A 17,722-nucleotide genomic window follows, 5' to 3' on the forward strand; every position below is an offset into this window, starting at 1 on the left:
TTCAAGACGTCGCTTTTGGTATAAGTATGGCCGTCCATACGTGGCAGTCCTCGACCCCGTCATATAAACTGTCATCCACTATTGTCATTGTCATCTTCTGCAGGTTCCTTTATTCGTGTGTTCGTATAGTCTTTGAGGCATCACCTTAAGCTATGACAGCATACCTAGAGCCACACAAGTGATGAGGATGATGGTACAGTCTCTCGCTGACCTGATGCTCAGCAGTTAAGATGAATGCAGCATCCTATTCATCGAATTTTAACTACATTTAACCCTGAACAAATGTGAAGCCCCCCCCTCTCCTTGCTAGGATGGTATCAACTATACTATATTACGTTGGTCTTAACTGTATAAATGAATAACATCACGTATGAAACTGAAGTGCAAAATGGGGGAATCATTGCAGAACTCAGCTTATTATATTTTGTTTTTCGGAGCTCCAACAATCAGGAGGAAACTGTTGAGAAGTTAAATGAAAGTGGGGAGAAGATGTTGTGGCATTTCGTGAGCTTTGTAGCATACACACAGAGCAGCTGCAACTGCTCTGTGTTAGGGAGTTAAGACCCTCGGTCAAATACATGAAGTTTGTTGCATAATAGATGCCCGGCTCTTGAATTTGTTTGACATCCTAAGTGTTGTACATGCTGCTATGGCGGTGTGTCCACTCACAAGATGAGTGGCGCTGCCCAATAAACTTGCCTCTCGGGGCAAAATTTAAAAATTTAAATTTATAATTTAATCCTAAGACGAAATTATGGACAAGAAATTCCAGTTTAGTTGTGAGTACTTACTCGATTATAGATCTGATTTGCGAGTTATACATTATTATAGATCACCTAGCATCAAGGTGGCGATGGGCTGCCTTTCCTATCCAAGACGTCAAAGTGTCCTAGCGCATTTCACCAGCTTTTTTCTTCCACGTGCTTTGTGAAGGACAGATTTTCCTAATTTTCTATTCCAAATATGACACTTGATGGGTCGTATGTTCATGTGTACTTGTCAAGTCCTATGGAAGGACCATGTTCTTGGTGTCTCTGTGAGATGGTAATTTGTTTTAGGTTATTTTTATTATTATATATATTATTATTAATTATTATTATTGCGTCAGTTGTTAACTACTTTCGTTAATATTTTTATATTATATTATTATATTAATGTTTATACAATATTACTTTATATTATATTACTTATAGAGTAATATAACAAAGTATTATAATAATATTATATTATATTATATTAATGTTATTAAAATTAGCATTAATATTATTATAATTAATCTTAATGCGCCCGCATTAGTAACGCATTAATATTAGTAATATAGAAATATAATCATTTTAATAATATTATATTTCTAATATTATTGAGTGAATAATAGTCACAATTAAACCATTTCCATGCAATTAAGAGAGTACTTGATTACCGACGAACGATACTCTGAGTCCAAGAGCTGAAGCTCCACCACGTGTGCGAGAGCCTCACAGGGTAGTGAAGGAGGGAGAGTCCGGTCTAGTGTTTATATTGACGGCTGCAGCAGCCCCTCTGTGTGAAGACAGGGGCTCCCTTTGTTGGGGGTCCGCTTGAGTGTATTAACCAGGAGAGTTGAAGTGGACGTTTTGAGAGACCTGAGAGACCTGCGAACCCGTACCATGAAGGGGGACAGTCAGAGGGCTAGGAGAGTCACTAAATATACACACACACACACACACACACACACACACACACACACACACACACACACATTTTAGGCTTATATCGAGATCCAGCCGAAGGTCGACTTACTCACCCTCCCAAAGAATGTAATCCGACAACGTGCTGACTACCTGTTCTTGTTGTTTTAGACTTAGCTGCTCGGAACGAAATGTCCATGTAGCACGGGCTATGGTGAGCCCGTGGTGGACTCAATTGGCACAGGAGCGGGGCTGTAACTGAGGCCGCTGACTACCTCCTGGGTACCTCTTAAATATAAGTGAAGAGTAAATTAGGTGAATGGAAACACGCCCAACCATTTCTGTCCGTGTCAGGTGATTCAGTGGTTAGGAGTTACGGGGGCTAGAAGCGTCAAGTGTAGAAGAGTCCTTGGGGCTAGGAGAGTCATTGCCAGGTGTCCCAGAGGCTAGAGAAGTCAGGGACTCTGAAATTCAGGGGCTTTGAGAGTCAGATAGTGGGTAAGAGGCTACGACAGTCTTAAGGTTATTTTCAACTCCATAGGGCCTACGGTCCTGTAGTTCCTAGGGCAGGACTCTGACTTACATTTCAGTGCTACTCCTATTGAGTTAAGCGAGTCCCGGCTATGCCTGACAGTCTGAATATCCGTGCTGGTTCTCTTCCCAATTCGGGGGGTGTTGCACACGCTGCAATGGCGGTCTGACCACTCGTGCAATGAGTGTCGCTGCACTATAAACTCTCCCTCCGTGGCAAAATTGAAATTCCGGTGTTAATGGATTCTTTCCTCATCTCTATGACTCATTAGCGTCTCTAGCTTTCATTTAGGTCCTGCTTGTTTTGGCCAATGTGATCACCTGTGTGTGTATTTCACCTTGTGCTTGCGAGGGTTGAGCTTTGGCTCTTTGGTCCCGCCTCTCAACCGTCAATCTAATGGTGTACAGGTTCCTGAGTTTACTGGATTCTATCATATCTACATTTGAAGCTGTGTATGGAGTCAGCCTCCACCACATCACTTCCCAATGCCTTCTGTTTATTAACTAGTCTGACACCGGAAAAGTTCTTGCTAATGTCTCTGTGGCTGATTTGTGTACTCAGTTTCCACCTGTGTGTGTGTGTGCGTGTGAACTGTCTCTAGAGTTCTCTATATATATATATATATATATATATATATATATATATATATATATATATATATATATATATATATATATATATATATATATATATATTTCAAGAATTTGTCTAATGTATTCTCTTATTTGATTTTGTGTATTAAATATAAATGCTCCTTGTTTAAGAAGTGTTTCTATCAGTCACAAGTTGAAAAAAGTTTGAAATTTTTTAAGGTGCGTGCAAGTTATTTTTTCATTGATAACTCTGGTGCTTATTGCAGGAAAAGAATGCATTAATTTGGTATTAACATTTACTTGTTTTTTGTTTTCAAAGACCAAAGCAAATGTTTGGTAGTGAGTTTGGTACAAAAAGTCAGGCAGGAAATTTGGTACAAAAGGTCACGTAGTCAGTTTGATATATAAGGTCAAGCAGGGAGTTTAGTACGAAAGGTCACGCATTGAGAGTGGTATAGAAGGTCAGGCAGTGAGATTTGCACAGTAGGTCATGCACTGAATTAAGTGCAGGTCATGCACTAAGTACACAAAACCAAACCGTAATAACAAATTGCATTAAATTCATGCTAGTTAATCAATCATATTTCGCATAATTAAACAATCAATCACTGATTGTCTCTGAATACTCCCCCTCCCCCCTATTTAGTTATTTATTTATAGTAAATGTTTATTCCCATAAGGAACACCGGGCGACCAGCGGGAGGGAGGGGGGAGGGAGAGGGGGTGTTGGCTGGAGCGAGGGATTTTAAGCCCCATTGATCGACAAACTTTTGCTCGACTGCTTGTGGACTTTAGGGGAACTACTACCACGTAGACCTGAAATTGACGTTCTGTTAACCACCAGGATCCTGGCGAGGAATTGCTGGGTTGATTTGTGCGTGTGTGTGTGTGTGTGTATTCACCTAGTTGTGTGTGTGTGTGTGTATTCACCTTGTTGTGTGTGTGTGTGTGTGTGTGTGTGTGTGTGTGTGTGTGTGTGTGTATTCACCTTGTTGTGTGTGTGTGTGTGTGTGTGTGTGTGTGTGTGTGTGTGTGTATTCACCTAATTGTACTCACCTAATTGTGCTTACGGGGGTTGAGCTCTGGCTCTTTTGCCCCGCCTCTCAACCGTTAATCAATAGGTGTACAGGTTCCTGAGCCTATTGGGCTCTATCATATCAACACTTGAAACTGTGTATTGAGTCAGCCTCCACCATATCACTGCCTAATGCATTCCATTTGCCAACCACTCTGACTCTAAAAAAGTTCTAATATCTCTGTGGATCATTTGGGCACTCAGTTTCCACCTGTGTCCCCTAGTGCGTGTACTCCTTTTGTTAAAGAACCTGTCTTTATCAACCCTGTCGATTCCCTTGAGAATCTTGAATGTGGTGATCACGTCCCCCTAACTCTTCTGTCTTCCAACGAAGTGACGTTTAATTCCCGCAGCCTCTCCTCGTAGCTCATACCTCTCAGCTCGGGTACTAGTCTGGTGGCAAACCTTTGAACCTTTTCCAGTTTAGTCTTATGCGTGACTAGATATGGACTCCATGCTGGAGCCGCATACTCCAGGATTGGTCTGACATATGTGATATATAATGTTCTGAAAGATTCCTTACACAAGTTTCTAAAGGCCGTTCTTATGTTGGCCAACCTGGCATATGCCGCTGATGTTATACTCTTGATATGGGCTTCAGGGGACAGGTCTGGCGTGATATCAACCCCCAGGTCTTTCTATCTCTCTGACTCCTGAAGTATTTCATCTCCCAAATGATACCTTGTATCCGGTTTCCTGCTTCCTACCCCTATCTTCATTACATTACATTTGCTTGGGTTAAACTCTAACAACCATTTGTTCGACCATTCCTGCAGCTTGTCCAGGTCTTCTTGAAGCCTCAAGCAGTCCTCCTCTGTCATAATCCTTCTCATAATTTTGGCTGACAGTGAATACTAGCATTATCCTCACTTTAATAAGACTATCAAAATCCTCAGATTAGGCAAAATTGTAATTAATTTTGTCAATAAAGATGTTAATAATAATAATAATTTTGGCGTCGTCAGCAAACATTGAGAGGAATGAGTCTATACCCTCTGGGAGATCATTTACGTATATCAGAAACAGGATAGGTCCAAGTACAGAGCCCTGTGGGACTCCATTGGTGACTTCACGCCAGTCTGAGGTCTCACCCCTCACTGTAACTGTCTACTTCCTATTGCTTAGGTACTCCCTTATCCACTGGAGCGCCCTACCAGTTACTCCTGCCTGTTTTTCCAGCTTATGCATCAACCTTTTATGGGGTACTGTGTCAAAAGCTTTCTGACAGTCCCAAAAAATGCTGTCCGCCCATGTGTTTGTGTGTGTGTGTGTGTGTGTGTGTGTGTGTGTGTGTGTGTGTGTGTGTGTGTGTGTGTGTGTGTGTGTGTGTGTACTCACCTAATTGTACTCACCTAATTGTGCTTGCGGGGGTTGAGCTCTGGCTCTTTGGTCCCGCCTCTCAACCGTCAATCAACTGGTGTACAGATTCCTGAGCCTATTGGGCTCTATCATATCTACATTTGAAACTGTGAATGGAGTCAACCTCCACCACATCACTTCCTAATGCATTCCATTTGCTAACTACTCTGACACTGAAAAAGTTCTTTCTAACGTCTCTGTGGCTCATTTGGGTACTCAGCTTCCACCTGTGTCCCCTTGTTCGCGTCCCACCAGTGTTGAAAAGTTCATCCTTGTTTACCCGGTCGATTCCCCTGAGGATTTTGTAGGTTGTGATCATGTCCCCCCTTACTCTTCTGTCTTCCAGTGTCGTGAGGTGCATTTCCCGCAGCCTTTCCTCATAACTCATGCCTCTTAGTTCTGGGACTAGTCTAGTAGCATACCTTTGGACTTTTTCCAGCTTCGTCTTGTGCTTGACAAGGTACGGGCTCCATGCTGGGGCCGCATACTCCAGGATTGGTCTTACATATGTGGTGTACAAGATTCTGAATGATTCCTTACACAGGTTCCTGAACGCCGTTCTGATGTTAGCCAGCCTCGCATATGCCGCAGACGTTATTCTCTTTGTGTGCGTTGTGTGTGCGTGCGTGCGTGTGTGTGTATTCACCTAGTTGCGTCTGTGCGTGTGTGTGTGTGTGTGTATTCACCTAGTTGTGTGTGTGTGTTTAAGTAGGTGGATACAGGAACAGACGGTTTCTAGATCCAGTTAGAAAAATTAGATCTTATTTGTTATAATTATTGAATTGCTGACTTTCTTCTGGTCAATTTGTCGCTCTCTTCGTCTAACATGTCTATCAATCTGAATATCTTACTTTCAGTCTATCTTATTGCCGGCCTCTCTATATCTTGATATCTATCTGCCTGATATTCGGACTGTCAGCCGAGCAGTCTGGCTAGCATTCTCCTCTTAAATAGTACATATTTGAGCTATACTAGGCCTAGGAATATTTAAGTTTTATTTTAAGCTTATTCTCTCCGGACTTTAATAAGTCCAGAGAGACTTATTTATAACTTAACATTAATAAGATATTATGTCTTCTCACAGACATAATGACATAGAAAGAAAATACACTCGTGTATTTGTGAAATTTAAATAAAGAAATGACACCAAGTCTTTCGACGCACTCTCCTGAGTGCTTTGTCAAGGTCTGAGTGCGTGGTTAGGACACATGTTGTTAGAACGATTTCAAAGACTAACGAGTTTGTCGTTGAGATGCTCACAAATACACATGTGTGGGTTATTATCCACAATAAAATGAATAGTACAACAAGTGGTTTACCGGTAAATAGATCATCACTACCCATAGGTACTAATGACCCAATGGTGACTCTAAGTGCTATCGTCGTTCCTGGAGGCTGGGCTGTGTATTAATGAGTGTGAGGCCCATTGTTGGGTCTGGTGAGATTGGTCTCAAGGTCGCCATAGAGTTTAAATGTTTGAATGAAAAGGAATGAAAAACTCTAGGTATCCCCATCTCTGCTGTCAAAACTGTATTGGTCCAAACATTCAGATCTGATAGGAAAGAACTTACTGACTCCCAACGACCTGAAAGTACTAGTATAAAAAGCTATGATTTGTTCAGATCTGAAACCTACATCTATGGACAGCACAAAACGTCCACTAGACTGTGCGACACAGTGGTTGCAAGGATCAGGTTGGGTTACCGTTACCTGTGGCAAGTGGCTGCAGGTGACGGGTCTCCCAATCCTGAGCACTCCAGTTGCAAACTCTGTGAGCAGGAACTACGGCATGATCTCCCGCACTACATCACTGAATGCCCAATTATTAGACCTTTCAGACCAGTTGGCATGAGGTACCTGGAGCTTTGCAATTACTTTATTCACTCTCGTATTCTTGAAGATATCCTCACAGTATACCCAAAATTTGCCAGTGCAGGCTATTAAACACATGACTGTATGACTAACCATCCTGCGAGATGGGGACTTGTATTACCACTGCTACCTTATTCAATCTTGTGTTATTGATATCCTCAAAATGCATCCGGAGTCTGCCAGTGCAGACCGCTAATCACATGCCTCTGTATGACTAACCATCCTGTGTGATGGGGATTTTATAGCATCACCTAGTTAGCTTTTTTGACACACTGTACTCCACTTCATATAGTCTAGGCTAGCTGCACTAATGCAGATGTACCTAATATGTTAATAAAAAAGAAAAGAAAAAAAAGAATGAAAAACTCTCTCTCTCTCTCTCTCTCTCTCTCTCTCTCTCTCTCTCTCTCTCTCTCTCTCTCTCTCTCTCTCTCTCTCTCTCTCTCTCTCTCCCTCTCTCTCTCTCTTCCTCTCTCTCTCTCTTCCTCTCTCTCTCTCTTCCTCTCTCTCTCTCTCTCTCTCTCTCTCTCTCTCTCTCTCTCTCTCTCTCTCTCTCTCTCTCTCTCTCTCTCAGTTTGAATGAAAATTTACCTTAAATTTTCTTCCTTCTTTCGTCGCTTTCTTCGTTACTTCTTTTCATCATATTTTCCTTCGTTTTTTCCTTAGTTTCTTCTGTACTTCTTTCGTTTTCCTCCCTTCTTTTTCACTTCGTTGCATACTTCTTTTTGTCCTTACTTCTTTGGTTGCTTCTTAAACAACTAACAAACAGATCACCCGCACCGGATCTAGGACCGAAGGGGTTAACAACTGATCCCTGTTGTTTAAATAGAGATAAACAGAACGGCCATTTATGACAACTAAACTGGAGACATTTTCCCACATCACTCACCGGAAATAAGTATAAAAGATGCCCGCCGGTAAATGGCCCTAAACCAAACGATTTGATACATTCATTTGCCGATAAGAAATTCTGCACGGCACATAATGCAATTTCAATATATATTTTCTGGAGACCAAATAGTGGAGGATATCACCAAAACGTTTTGAAACAAAGCCCTCCAAAAAAACTCAAAAACACACAATCCTTCAACTGCATCACCGCCTCGCTTCCACTCATCCCGTATTTCGCGTATTTTGTGGGTTTCTGGCCGCGGCAAGAACAGAGAAATTTGCCATAAAAGATACTCAGTTCTCTTGGAGGAATGCAATTACGACATTTTTCTCTCTTCTTTCCTACGTTTCTTTGCCATTTGTGCCTCACCCGTGTCTGGGCGGAGGACTCATATGGTCTGCATTTTATTTTTGTCTGGTGTATGTGCGTCTGCGTCACACACCCGCTTGTGGTCAGCTGCTTCTGTCTTTGCGTACGCGCCTGCGTCAGTTATGAGGTGAGGCGTGTGGTCAGTGGCACTTGGCACATACTCCTACTTCACCCGTCACGTCTGATTAGAACTTGTGGTCAGTTTTAGTGTTCCAAGTACGAGAAGCTCGACATAATTTTGATAGTATACAAATATTTATATTGTCAAAAGTACATACATACAAAATGAGTTACAAGCAGAATGATTGATATCTAGATATAGCAACTATATACTATGTATATACATAGTATATATATATATATATATATATATATATATATATATATATGTATATGTATATATATATATATATATATATATATATATATATATATATATGTATGTATGTATATATATATATATATATATATATATATATATATATATATATATATATATATATATATATATATGTATATGTATATATATGGACTGATATATACACTGCTGAATATCTATTTATTCCATCTATAATAACCAACGATTCTAGGAGTTGTAACATATAAAGCCCCATATTCTAATCTAATTTACGTCTCTAATCATCAACAATATGAGTCATAAATGATTACAATATAAGTTCTTCAAACACTCAGAAATTAATATCATATTTGGGCTTAGATCGACCTAACTGGTCATACTGATTGAATCAGTGATTGGGGAGGATTGAACTGTATTCAGATCTCAGATGAGATCTGATTACAGTTCAATACATTGATTACAGTATACACTGACCAGTTTTTTGTTGCATATCGGTAAGAGTCCAGAGATCTGGTTGGGAAATCATAGTTTGGTATTGAAATTGGAAAGGAGTATAGGAATTGGATTTTAAAATTATTGCAATGAAAGTATATCGTGTGTGTGTGTAAATGTGTGCAGCCCCCGTGGCGCAGTGGTAAAACACTCGCCCGGCGCTTCGCGAGCGCTTTGGCCTGGGTTCATATCCTGGCCGGGGAGGATTGACTGGGTGCCAATCTTTAACTGTAGCCTCTGTTCACCCAGCAGTGAATGGGTACCTGGTTGTTAAACGATTTGGCGGGTCGTATTCCGGTGGAAAATTAGGATTAGGGACCTGCCCGAAACGCTGTGTGTGCTAGTGGCTTTTCAAGAATGACAAAACTCTTATATAACAAAAAAACATTACCGTCATGAAGCTGTTGTTGCAAGACAGGAACTTTGAAGAATAGTTTAAATCTTGCAAAATTCCTGCATGATTTTCATTTTAAATTAAAACAACTTTTTATATATTTAAAACAAGGAAAATTCATTAAAATAACCACAGAATCGGTAACAATATAAATTACATACATTATATAAATACTTAATTATATAATACAAACAATAACAATATATTATAATATATGAAATATTATAAACCATTAAAATATTGTAGAAAATAGTACAAATATTTATATAATACATGTCTAATCAAATTACATGGCTCATGATTCTGAATATATGAAAAATACATTAATAGGTATTTTATACAGGACAGAAAACATAAGACTGATTTAATGCAATTTACCATTAACACAGACATAAAAAGTTGACTCCTTGGGGAAGCTGTTGTGATCCTTTTTAAACTGATTAAAAGCTAAGAATCTACTATGTTAGTAAATGAGTTTTTTTTGTACAGTTTTTACAGTAAGAATAATATGCATTTTCGAATTGCTAGACTTGATAATAAATGACTTTACATCATTGCAAAATATATTGGTCCGCATGTGCATTTTCTAATGGCTAAAGTTGATAATTAATGGCTTGATGTCATTGCAAAACAAATATAGTTCCCCGTGTGCATTTTGCATTTGTTTGTTTAATAATAAATTACTTGGTGTCGTAGCAATTCATATTTTTTTCCCAAGTGAATTCTCCAATGACTAGAAGTGATAATAAATTACTTGATGTGGTAAGAATTCATATTTTTTTCCCATTTGAATTCTCTAATGACTAGGACTGATAATGAATTACCTGATGTCGTAGCAATTCACATTTTTGTCCCATGTAAATTCACCAATGACGAGGACTGATAATAAATTACTTGATGTCTTTGGAGAATATAGACATTTTTCCTTACTCCAGACAGTGGGGCACCTGAAAAGACATTTAGATTCAGCAAATCTCTTCGTGCAATGAGACTGACTTAGCAAATAGCATTACCTGAAACTGGCGCCAGTGTGGTGCAAGTTGTCACCCCCCCCCCCTCCCTCCTCCCCTCCGCAAAACAAGCAAAAAAATTAATGATGGAATTAACTACATAAACACACTATTCCTTAACGTAATGTTCCAGTCCAGCATGATCCATTTTGCAGGAATTACTAGTTCTTTTACGCGTAGAAAATTACAAGGCTACCAAGCATGTATTGAGAACATGACTTCATGTGTAATGACTTCACCGTCACATGAACAATGGTGGGCAAGCTCTTCCACGATTATGGCTTGCGAACGCCTAGCACGCAAAAGCACATAAGTATTTCAGCCAATACTAAAAACTACCAATTTATCTTTGGTAGTTGTATCATAGGGACAGAACGATATGCAACATGAAGAAGTATAACAGAGAACAAAGAGGAGGTAAGAAGGCATATAGTGGATGTTGAGGGAGCATGAGGGAGCAGGACGGAGTAGGACAAAAGAGGACCCAAATGAATGAAGAAGGAGAATAGGATATCCAGATTTTTTGACGGGTAAGATGGAGGATCAGGATGAAAGATGACGTGTTGACGAGGAATGAACCATATCTAAACAAAACATTTTTCTCTCTCTCTCTCTCTCTCTCTCTCTCTCTCTCTCTCTCTCTCTCTCTCTCTCTCTCTCTCTCTCTCTCTCTCTCTCTCTCTCTCTCTCTCTCTCTCTCTCCCCTCCCTCTCTCTCTCTCTCTCTCTCTCCCCTCCCTCTCTCCAGAAGATCCGGAAATGTCCTTGTATTTACTCATGGGTTTAATGTTTCTTGGTTCCCGCCTCGTTAGTTTACCTTCCCCTCCTTCTCTCCCTCTCCTGACCTGAATATTGCTCTTGACATTCCTTATATATATAAACAATTGCAGGCAATTCTCAAGTGTTTGGGACCTTCACAAACACAGGAAAAGAACACACACACTAATTCCGAAATGATTTCCCATCGTGAGATAATGTGAACAAAAATGATTATGAGGCCATAACGTCCCCCATTTACCGTTCTATGCTGCTTCCGTGTGTCTCATTCCATTTTCTCTTTACCGCCCCAGAAATGCTGAGCGATTCCAGGAACCAGCATGATGCTGAGTGTGGAGATGCCAGACGATTACGGCAGCTGAGTCTGACAGGGATTCTCCCTGGAACGTCTTGATCTAGTGAGGAAGCTGGTGGTGGTGGTGGGGTGAGGGAGGTCTGGGGAATGTGGATGACACTGCCAGCGGTTAGTGTTTTAGTAAGTTTTCTACCACAGACGTAGGCATAGAATTTATATAATTATAACTAGGTTATAAATATTTTCTGATGTCCACGGAGGACAGAAATACTGACACCACACAGTGAGTGAATGTTTTGCCTCGTGTATTTTTTTTAAACGCCGTCAGCCAGGCTCTGTTTCTCCGTTTGCTTGGCTCTGTTTCTCCGTTTGTTTGGCTCTGTTTCTCCGTTTGCTTGGCTCTGTTTGACTGCTTGGCTCTACTTCTCCGTTGGCTTGGCTCTGTTTTGCCACTTGTTCGGTTATGTTTCGCTATGTGTCTGGATCTAATACTACATTTTCCTAGCACTGTTTTTCCAGCTGAGTGGCTCTGCTTTTTTCGGTTCCCCTCTTTTTTCCTTTGCCTCTTTTTTTTCCACCTCATGTTTGGCTCTGTTTCTCTGCTAGCTCGGTTGTGCTTTGTCGCTAGTTCAGGTGTGTTGCACACCCTACCTGACTGTACCCTCGCCTGTCTATAACTGGCTTTCCTGCTTACCCTGTCTGGCTATGTTTCCCATCCTGTCTGCCATGTGTTTCGTCGTCTGTCTGGCTCCGTTTCACCTTCTGACAGGCTCTGTCTCACCGCCTGGCTACATATCCGTCTCTCTAGTCTGACCATAGATTCTGATTTGGCTTAGGGACAGTATACAAATTTGTAAATACATTGAGACTAAGTGACCATTGAGCTCTCGGAACTCCTACTGAACTGCCTACTGAATTCTCGCTTTCCAACTGACACCCGCATCAGTATCTTAAAAAAAAACCACCCACACACAAAAAACATTTGAATATAATGTTTTATAAACAGACGGCACCTAAATATTTGCAAAAGTAAAGCTTTTAGAACTGTGCTTTATCCACCAATGGTTTCTACAGCGTATATATAAATGCTGGTAAATGTTGGGTGTTTGTCTTCTGGGGTAAAGCCTCGTTTAAAGGAATTCCTTTTTATTTCCAGACAATGTGTCGTTGGTTGTCCACCATAAAATTATAGACTCGTCCCTTTTACAGTCCTTGTGGAGGATGCTGCTGCCACCGTATTCATATGCATGTATTAGGGAGGGTACAAGGCGGTACCGTGTACCCCTGAGTGGGTACACGTACCCTCGGGAAGGTACAAGGGTACGTAGTTATCTGTATCTAAAATATGAGCGAAAACCTTCTCTGTAGGCGATAATAAGGTAATTTTTGAGTAAATTTATATCACTGATCTTTAATATAATATTTGCTATTTAGGCCGATTTGAAAAGAAATAATTATTAACTTAAAATTACGAGTTTTAGCTTCATCTCCGTATTTGAACATCCAGCACTTGGAACGGCTTGGAATGTGAACATCAGGCGCGGGTGTTCGCTTCTCGGGCGTGGTCTCAGGCGATCACGTACATATGCGCGGTGCATCCTAGGGATAAAAATCTCTTTCATCCTGAGAGGTGGTGAACCAGATTGCTGAGATGCCCCACAGTGGGTGTGTCTGGCAGCTCGGGCCCTCCCCAAGCATCCTTCACACCCTGCTGCAGTTGTCGTACGCTCCTACCTAGCGTGCGAACGTGTTATAGTGGCGGGACATCCAATTTAGCGACTGATAGTCTCCAAGTGCATAGTTGGAGAGTAGCATTCGTGAGAGCCTCGATGCCCTTAAGCTGAAGGAGTGGAGAACTGCCACGTGTGACCAGGAGACGATGGCATTTCAGCACAAATATGGCCAGCAGCTTTGAGTGCCCGATCACTGTGCAACTTGTGGCCTGTGGTGGTGGTGGTGGCGACGCTGTGGCTGGAGTCCCAAGCTTACCGGCCGTGTCACGGTTCATTGTAATTTCTAATGTGTTCCCAGCTCACCCGGGCCGGGTCCATAGCTACACCGACACACCAGGGCCTCGTGATCGCTCAGGACGTGTGGGGAAGTAATCAGGACGAAAAGAAAGTGGAAAATATTCCCCAGTGTGTTGGAAGGGGTTGAAGCAACTGGCAATCACACATATACTAACCCTTGTAATTTGAACAGCTACGGGCCACAGTTATGAAGTTTTCATCTATTTCTCATCAGCAAGCTACGGATAAGGGCAAAATGTACACGAATTGTAAGTATTGACGATATTCATGCAGGAATGAGTCATTTTCAGAGGAGCGGGATGAGTAACGCGTGGTTGTGCAATGATGTGAGTCTGTGACTGTGTGTGTATACTCACCTAGATGTATTCTCCTAGCTGTGCTTGCAGGGGTGAGCTTCGGCTCACACACACAGTGTGTGTGTGTGTGTGTGTGTGTGTGTGTGTGTGTGTGTGTGTGTGTGTGTGTGTGTGTGTGTGTGTGTGTGTGTGTGTGTGTATGTGTTTGCGTGATTGAGAGAGAGAGAGAGAGAGAGAGAGAGAGAGAGAGAGAGAGAGAGAGAGAGAGAGAGAGAGAGAGAGAGAGAGAGAGAGAGAGAGAGAGGAGAGAGAGAGAGAGAGAGGAGAGAGAGAGAGAGAGAGAGAGAGAGAGAGAGAGAGAGAGAGAGAGAGAGAGAGAGAGAGAGAGAGAGAGAGAGAGAGAGAGAAGAGAGAGAGAGAGAAGAGAGAGTGAGTGAGTGAGTGAGAGTGCAAGTGCTCACTTAAGTGTGACTACAAGGAGGTGAGGTCTAACCCCGTTATACCTCTGCCGTTACACATGTTGCATCATATGTGACGGTATATGTATCGTCCTATGTGAGATTGTACACTCCAGTGTACTCATCTCGCTGTGCTTGCTAGGGATGTACTCACAGAGTTGTGCTCTGGGGTCGGGTTGCATTCTCTTGCGTGTGCTTGCGCAGGGGTTCATGTACTCACGGAGTTGTGGTTGGTGGTGGTGGGATGGTGTATTCACTTAGGTGAATTTTGTGGGTGTTTGTACTCACCTAACTGCTTCTTAACGTAGTACTCACACAGGTGCTCTTATGGGGCTGTACTCACCTAGCTGTGCTTGAGGGGGCGGTACTCACCTAGCTGTGCTTGAGGGGGCGGTGCTCACCTAGCTGTGCTTGAGGGGGCGGTACTCACCTAGCTGTGCTTGAGGGGGCGGTACTCACCTAGCTGTGCTTGAGTGGGCGGTACTCACCTAGCTGTGCTTGAGTGGGCGGTACTCACCTAGCTGTGCTTGAGGGGGCGGTACTCACCTAGCTGTGCTTGAGGGGGTGGTACTCACCTAGCTGTGCTTGAGTGGGCGGTACTCACCTAGCTGTGCTTGAGGGGGTGGTACTCACCTAGCTGTGCTTGAGTGGGCGGTACTCACCTAGCTGTGCTTGAGGGGGCGGTGCTCACCTAGCTGTGCTTGAGGGGGCAGTACTCACCTAGCTGTGCTTGAAGGGGCGGTACTCACCTAGCTGTGCTTGAGGGGGCTGTACTCACCTAGCTGTGCTTGAGGGGGCTGTACTCACCTAGCTGTGCTTGAGGGGGCTGTACTCACCTAGCTGTGCTTGAGGGGGCTGTACTCACCTAGCTGTGCTTGAGGGGGCTGTACTCACCTAGCTGTGCTTGAGGGGGCTGTACTCACCTAGCTGTGCTTGAGGGGGCTGTACTCACCTAGCTGTGCTTGAGGGGGCTGTACTCACCTAGCTGTGCTTGAGGTGGCTGTACTCACCCAGCTGTGCTTGAGGGGGCAGTACTCACCTAGCTGTGCTTGAGGGGGCTGTACTCACCAGCTGTGATTGAAGGGGCTGTACTCACCCAGCTGTGCTTAAAGGGGCGGTACTCACTCACCGTTTTTTTCAATTATTGTTGATAATTCTAATGAGCATCTGTCTACGTTGATGAGAGTGTCTTACGGTTCAGAAATGTCTCCTGGGAGGGATGGCTGCTTGTTGTGAGAAGATAGAGTGAGAGGTAGTGGTGAGGGGTGAGAGATAGTGGTAAGGGGTGAGAGATAGTGGTGAGGGGTGAGAGATAGTGATAAGAGGCTGAGAAGTAGTGATGAGTAGTGAAGGGGTAGTGGTGAGGGGGATTGGTGTGCTGGTTGAGTTTGGGTGGAACCTTTGTAAATTAGGAAAGTTGTTCGAACTGAGGTTTTGAAATGGCCTGTTGGGTGATATTGGCGGCTTCACACAGCTGCTGCTGCTGCTGCTCGATGATATTGTCTCTTGTAAAACACACATATTGGAGAGCTTGTGGCTCCCTTCACATACTATCCATTTGCAGGTGGTGTTATGACCCTTTTTGTAATGGTGACCTGACCCAAGTACCTCAGTGACCTGTCTGGTGTTGACCCTGGTTAGTGTAGGTGTTTCGTTTCTGTTAGTAAATATGTTCGTGTTTGCGGATTGGTGGCAAAGCAGTTCAAGAGGTGCGATTCGAACACAGTTGAGAGCGAAGCAGTGTTCAAGAAAACTTCGAGCGTAATCAGGGGTGCGTCGTGTATAAATGGCTTTTCAGACATAATCAAGGAGTTTTTTGTGGGTTGGATTTAACGAGCACTTGGCCATTGTTTATGATGACGGGCTGACGCGAGAGAGGTGTCAAGGTTCAGGGTGAGTGAACCGCTCTGGCGAAGTGAACCGTCAATACACTAATGTTCGTTCGCGTGGCATTTCCCGGACTTCAATTTCACTCTTACCCGGGGGGGGGGGGGGGGGGGGGACTACAGCAACTATGACTGGTAATGATCTCTCTTTTGTGTGTGTGTGTGTGTGTGTGTGTGTGTGTGTGTGTGTGTGTGTGTGTGTGTGTGTGTGTGTGTGTGTGTGTGTGTGTGTGTGTGTGCATTCACCTAGTTGTGCTTACGAGGGTTGAGCTCTGATCTTTCAGCACGCCTTTCAACCGTCAATCAACTGGTGTACAGATTCCTGAGCCTACTGGGCTCTATCATATCTACATTTGAAACTGTGTATGGAGTCAGCCTCAACCACAACACTGCCTAATGCATTCCATTTGTTAACTACTCTGACACTGAAAAAGTTATTTCTAACGTCCCTGTGGCTCATTTGGGTACTCAGTTTAAACCTGAGTCCCTTGTTCGCGTACCACCAGTGTTGAATTGTTTATCCTGTCAATTCCCCTGAGGATTTTGTAGGTAGTGATCATGTCTCCCTTCACTCTTCTGTCTTCCAATGTCGTTAGGTGCATTTCCCACAGCCTTTCCTCGCATCTCATGCCTCTTAGTTCTGGGACTAGTCTAGTGGCATGCCTCTGAACTTTTTCCAGCTTCGTCTTGTGCTTGACAAGGTACGGGCTCCATGCTGGGGCCGCATACTCCAGGATTGGTCTTACATATGTGGTATACAAGATTCTTTAATGATTCCTTACACAGGTTCATGAAGGCTGTTCTGATGTTAGCCAGTCTGACATATGCCGCAGACGTTATTCTTTTTCTGTGGGCTTCAGGAGACAGGTTTGGCGTGATATCAATTCCTAGATCTTTCTCTCTGTCCGTTTCATTAAGTACTTCATGTCCCATTCTGTATCCTGTGTCTGGTCTCCTGTTTCCACCCCCTGGTTTCATTACTTTGCATTTACTCTGGTTAAACTTTAGCAGCCACTTGTTGGACCATTCATTCAGTCTGTCTAGGTCATCTTGTAGCCTCCTACTATCATCCTCTGTTTCAATCCTCCTCATAATTTTTGCATCATCAGCAAAGATTGAGAGAAACTACTTTATACCCTCTGGGAGATCATTTACATATATCAGAAACAGTATAGGTCCAAGGACTGACCCCTGCGGGACGCCACTTGTGACGTCACGCCAATCTGAGATCTCACCGTGACTCGTTGTCTTCTGTTGCTTAGGTACTCCCTTATCCAATGGAGTACCTTCCCTTTCACTCCAGCCTGCATCTCCAACTTTTTTCACTAGCCTCTTGTGTTGCACTGTATCAAAGGCTTTCTGGCAATC

At 42.9% G+C, this 17,722-nt stretch overlaps 2 protein-coding genes across 2 annotated transcripts in view; one reads left to right on the plus strand and one right to left on the minus strand.

Moving 5' to 3' along the window:
- The window catches only part of LOC123762285 (uncharacterized), a 35,960-nt gene extending 22,268 nt beyond the window's left edge, over positions 1–13,692 (minus strand). Inside the window, exons 1-3 of the mRNA XM_069327401.1 lie at positions 13,555–13,692; positions 11,631–11,824; positions 10,428–10,550 (exon numbers count right to left, since the gene is read on the minus strand). Coding sequence (XP_069183502.1) covers positions 10,428–10,550; positions 11,631–11,824; positions 13,555–13,692 — 455 coding nt within the window. The remainder of the gene's footprint in view (positions 1–10,427; positions 10,551–11,630; positions 11,825–13,554) is intronic.
- Positions 13,637–17,722, plus strand: part of LOC123748226 (uncharacterized) — a 15,570-nt gene continuing 11,484 nt past the window's right edge. Inside the window, exon 1 of the mRNA XM_069324915.1 lies at positions 13,637–13,962. Coding sequence (XP_069181016.1) covers positions 13,902–13,962 — 61 coding nt within the window. The 5' untranslated portion in view covers positions 13,637–13,901. The remainder of the gene's footprint in view (positions 13,963–17,722) is intronic.

Source organism: Procambarus clarkii, chromosome 2 (genome assembly GCF_040958095.1).
Source record: "Procambarus clarkii isolate CNS0578487 chromosome 2, FALCON_Pclarkii_2.0, whole genome shotgun sequence".
In the NCBI taxonomy this organism is placed as follows: Eukaryota; Metazoa; Arthropoda; class Malacostraca; order Decapoda; family Cambaridae; genus Procambarus; species Procambarus clarkii.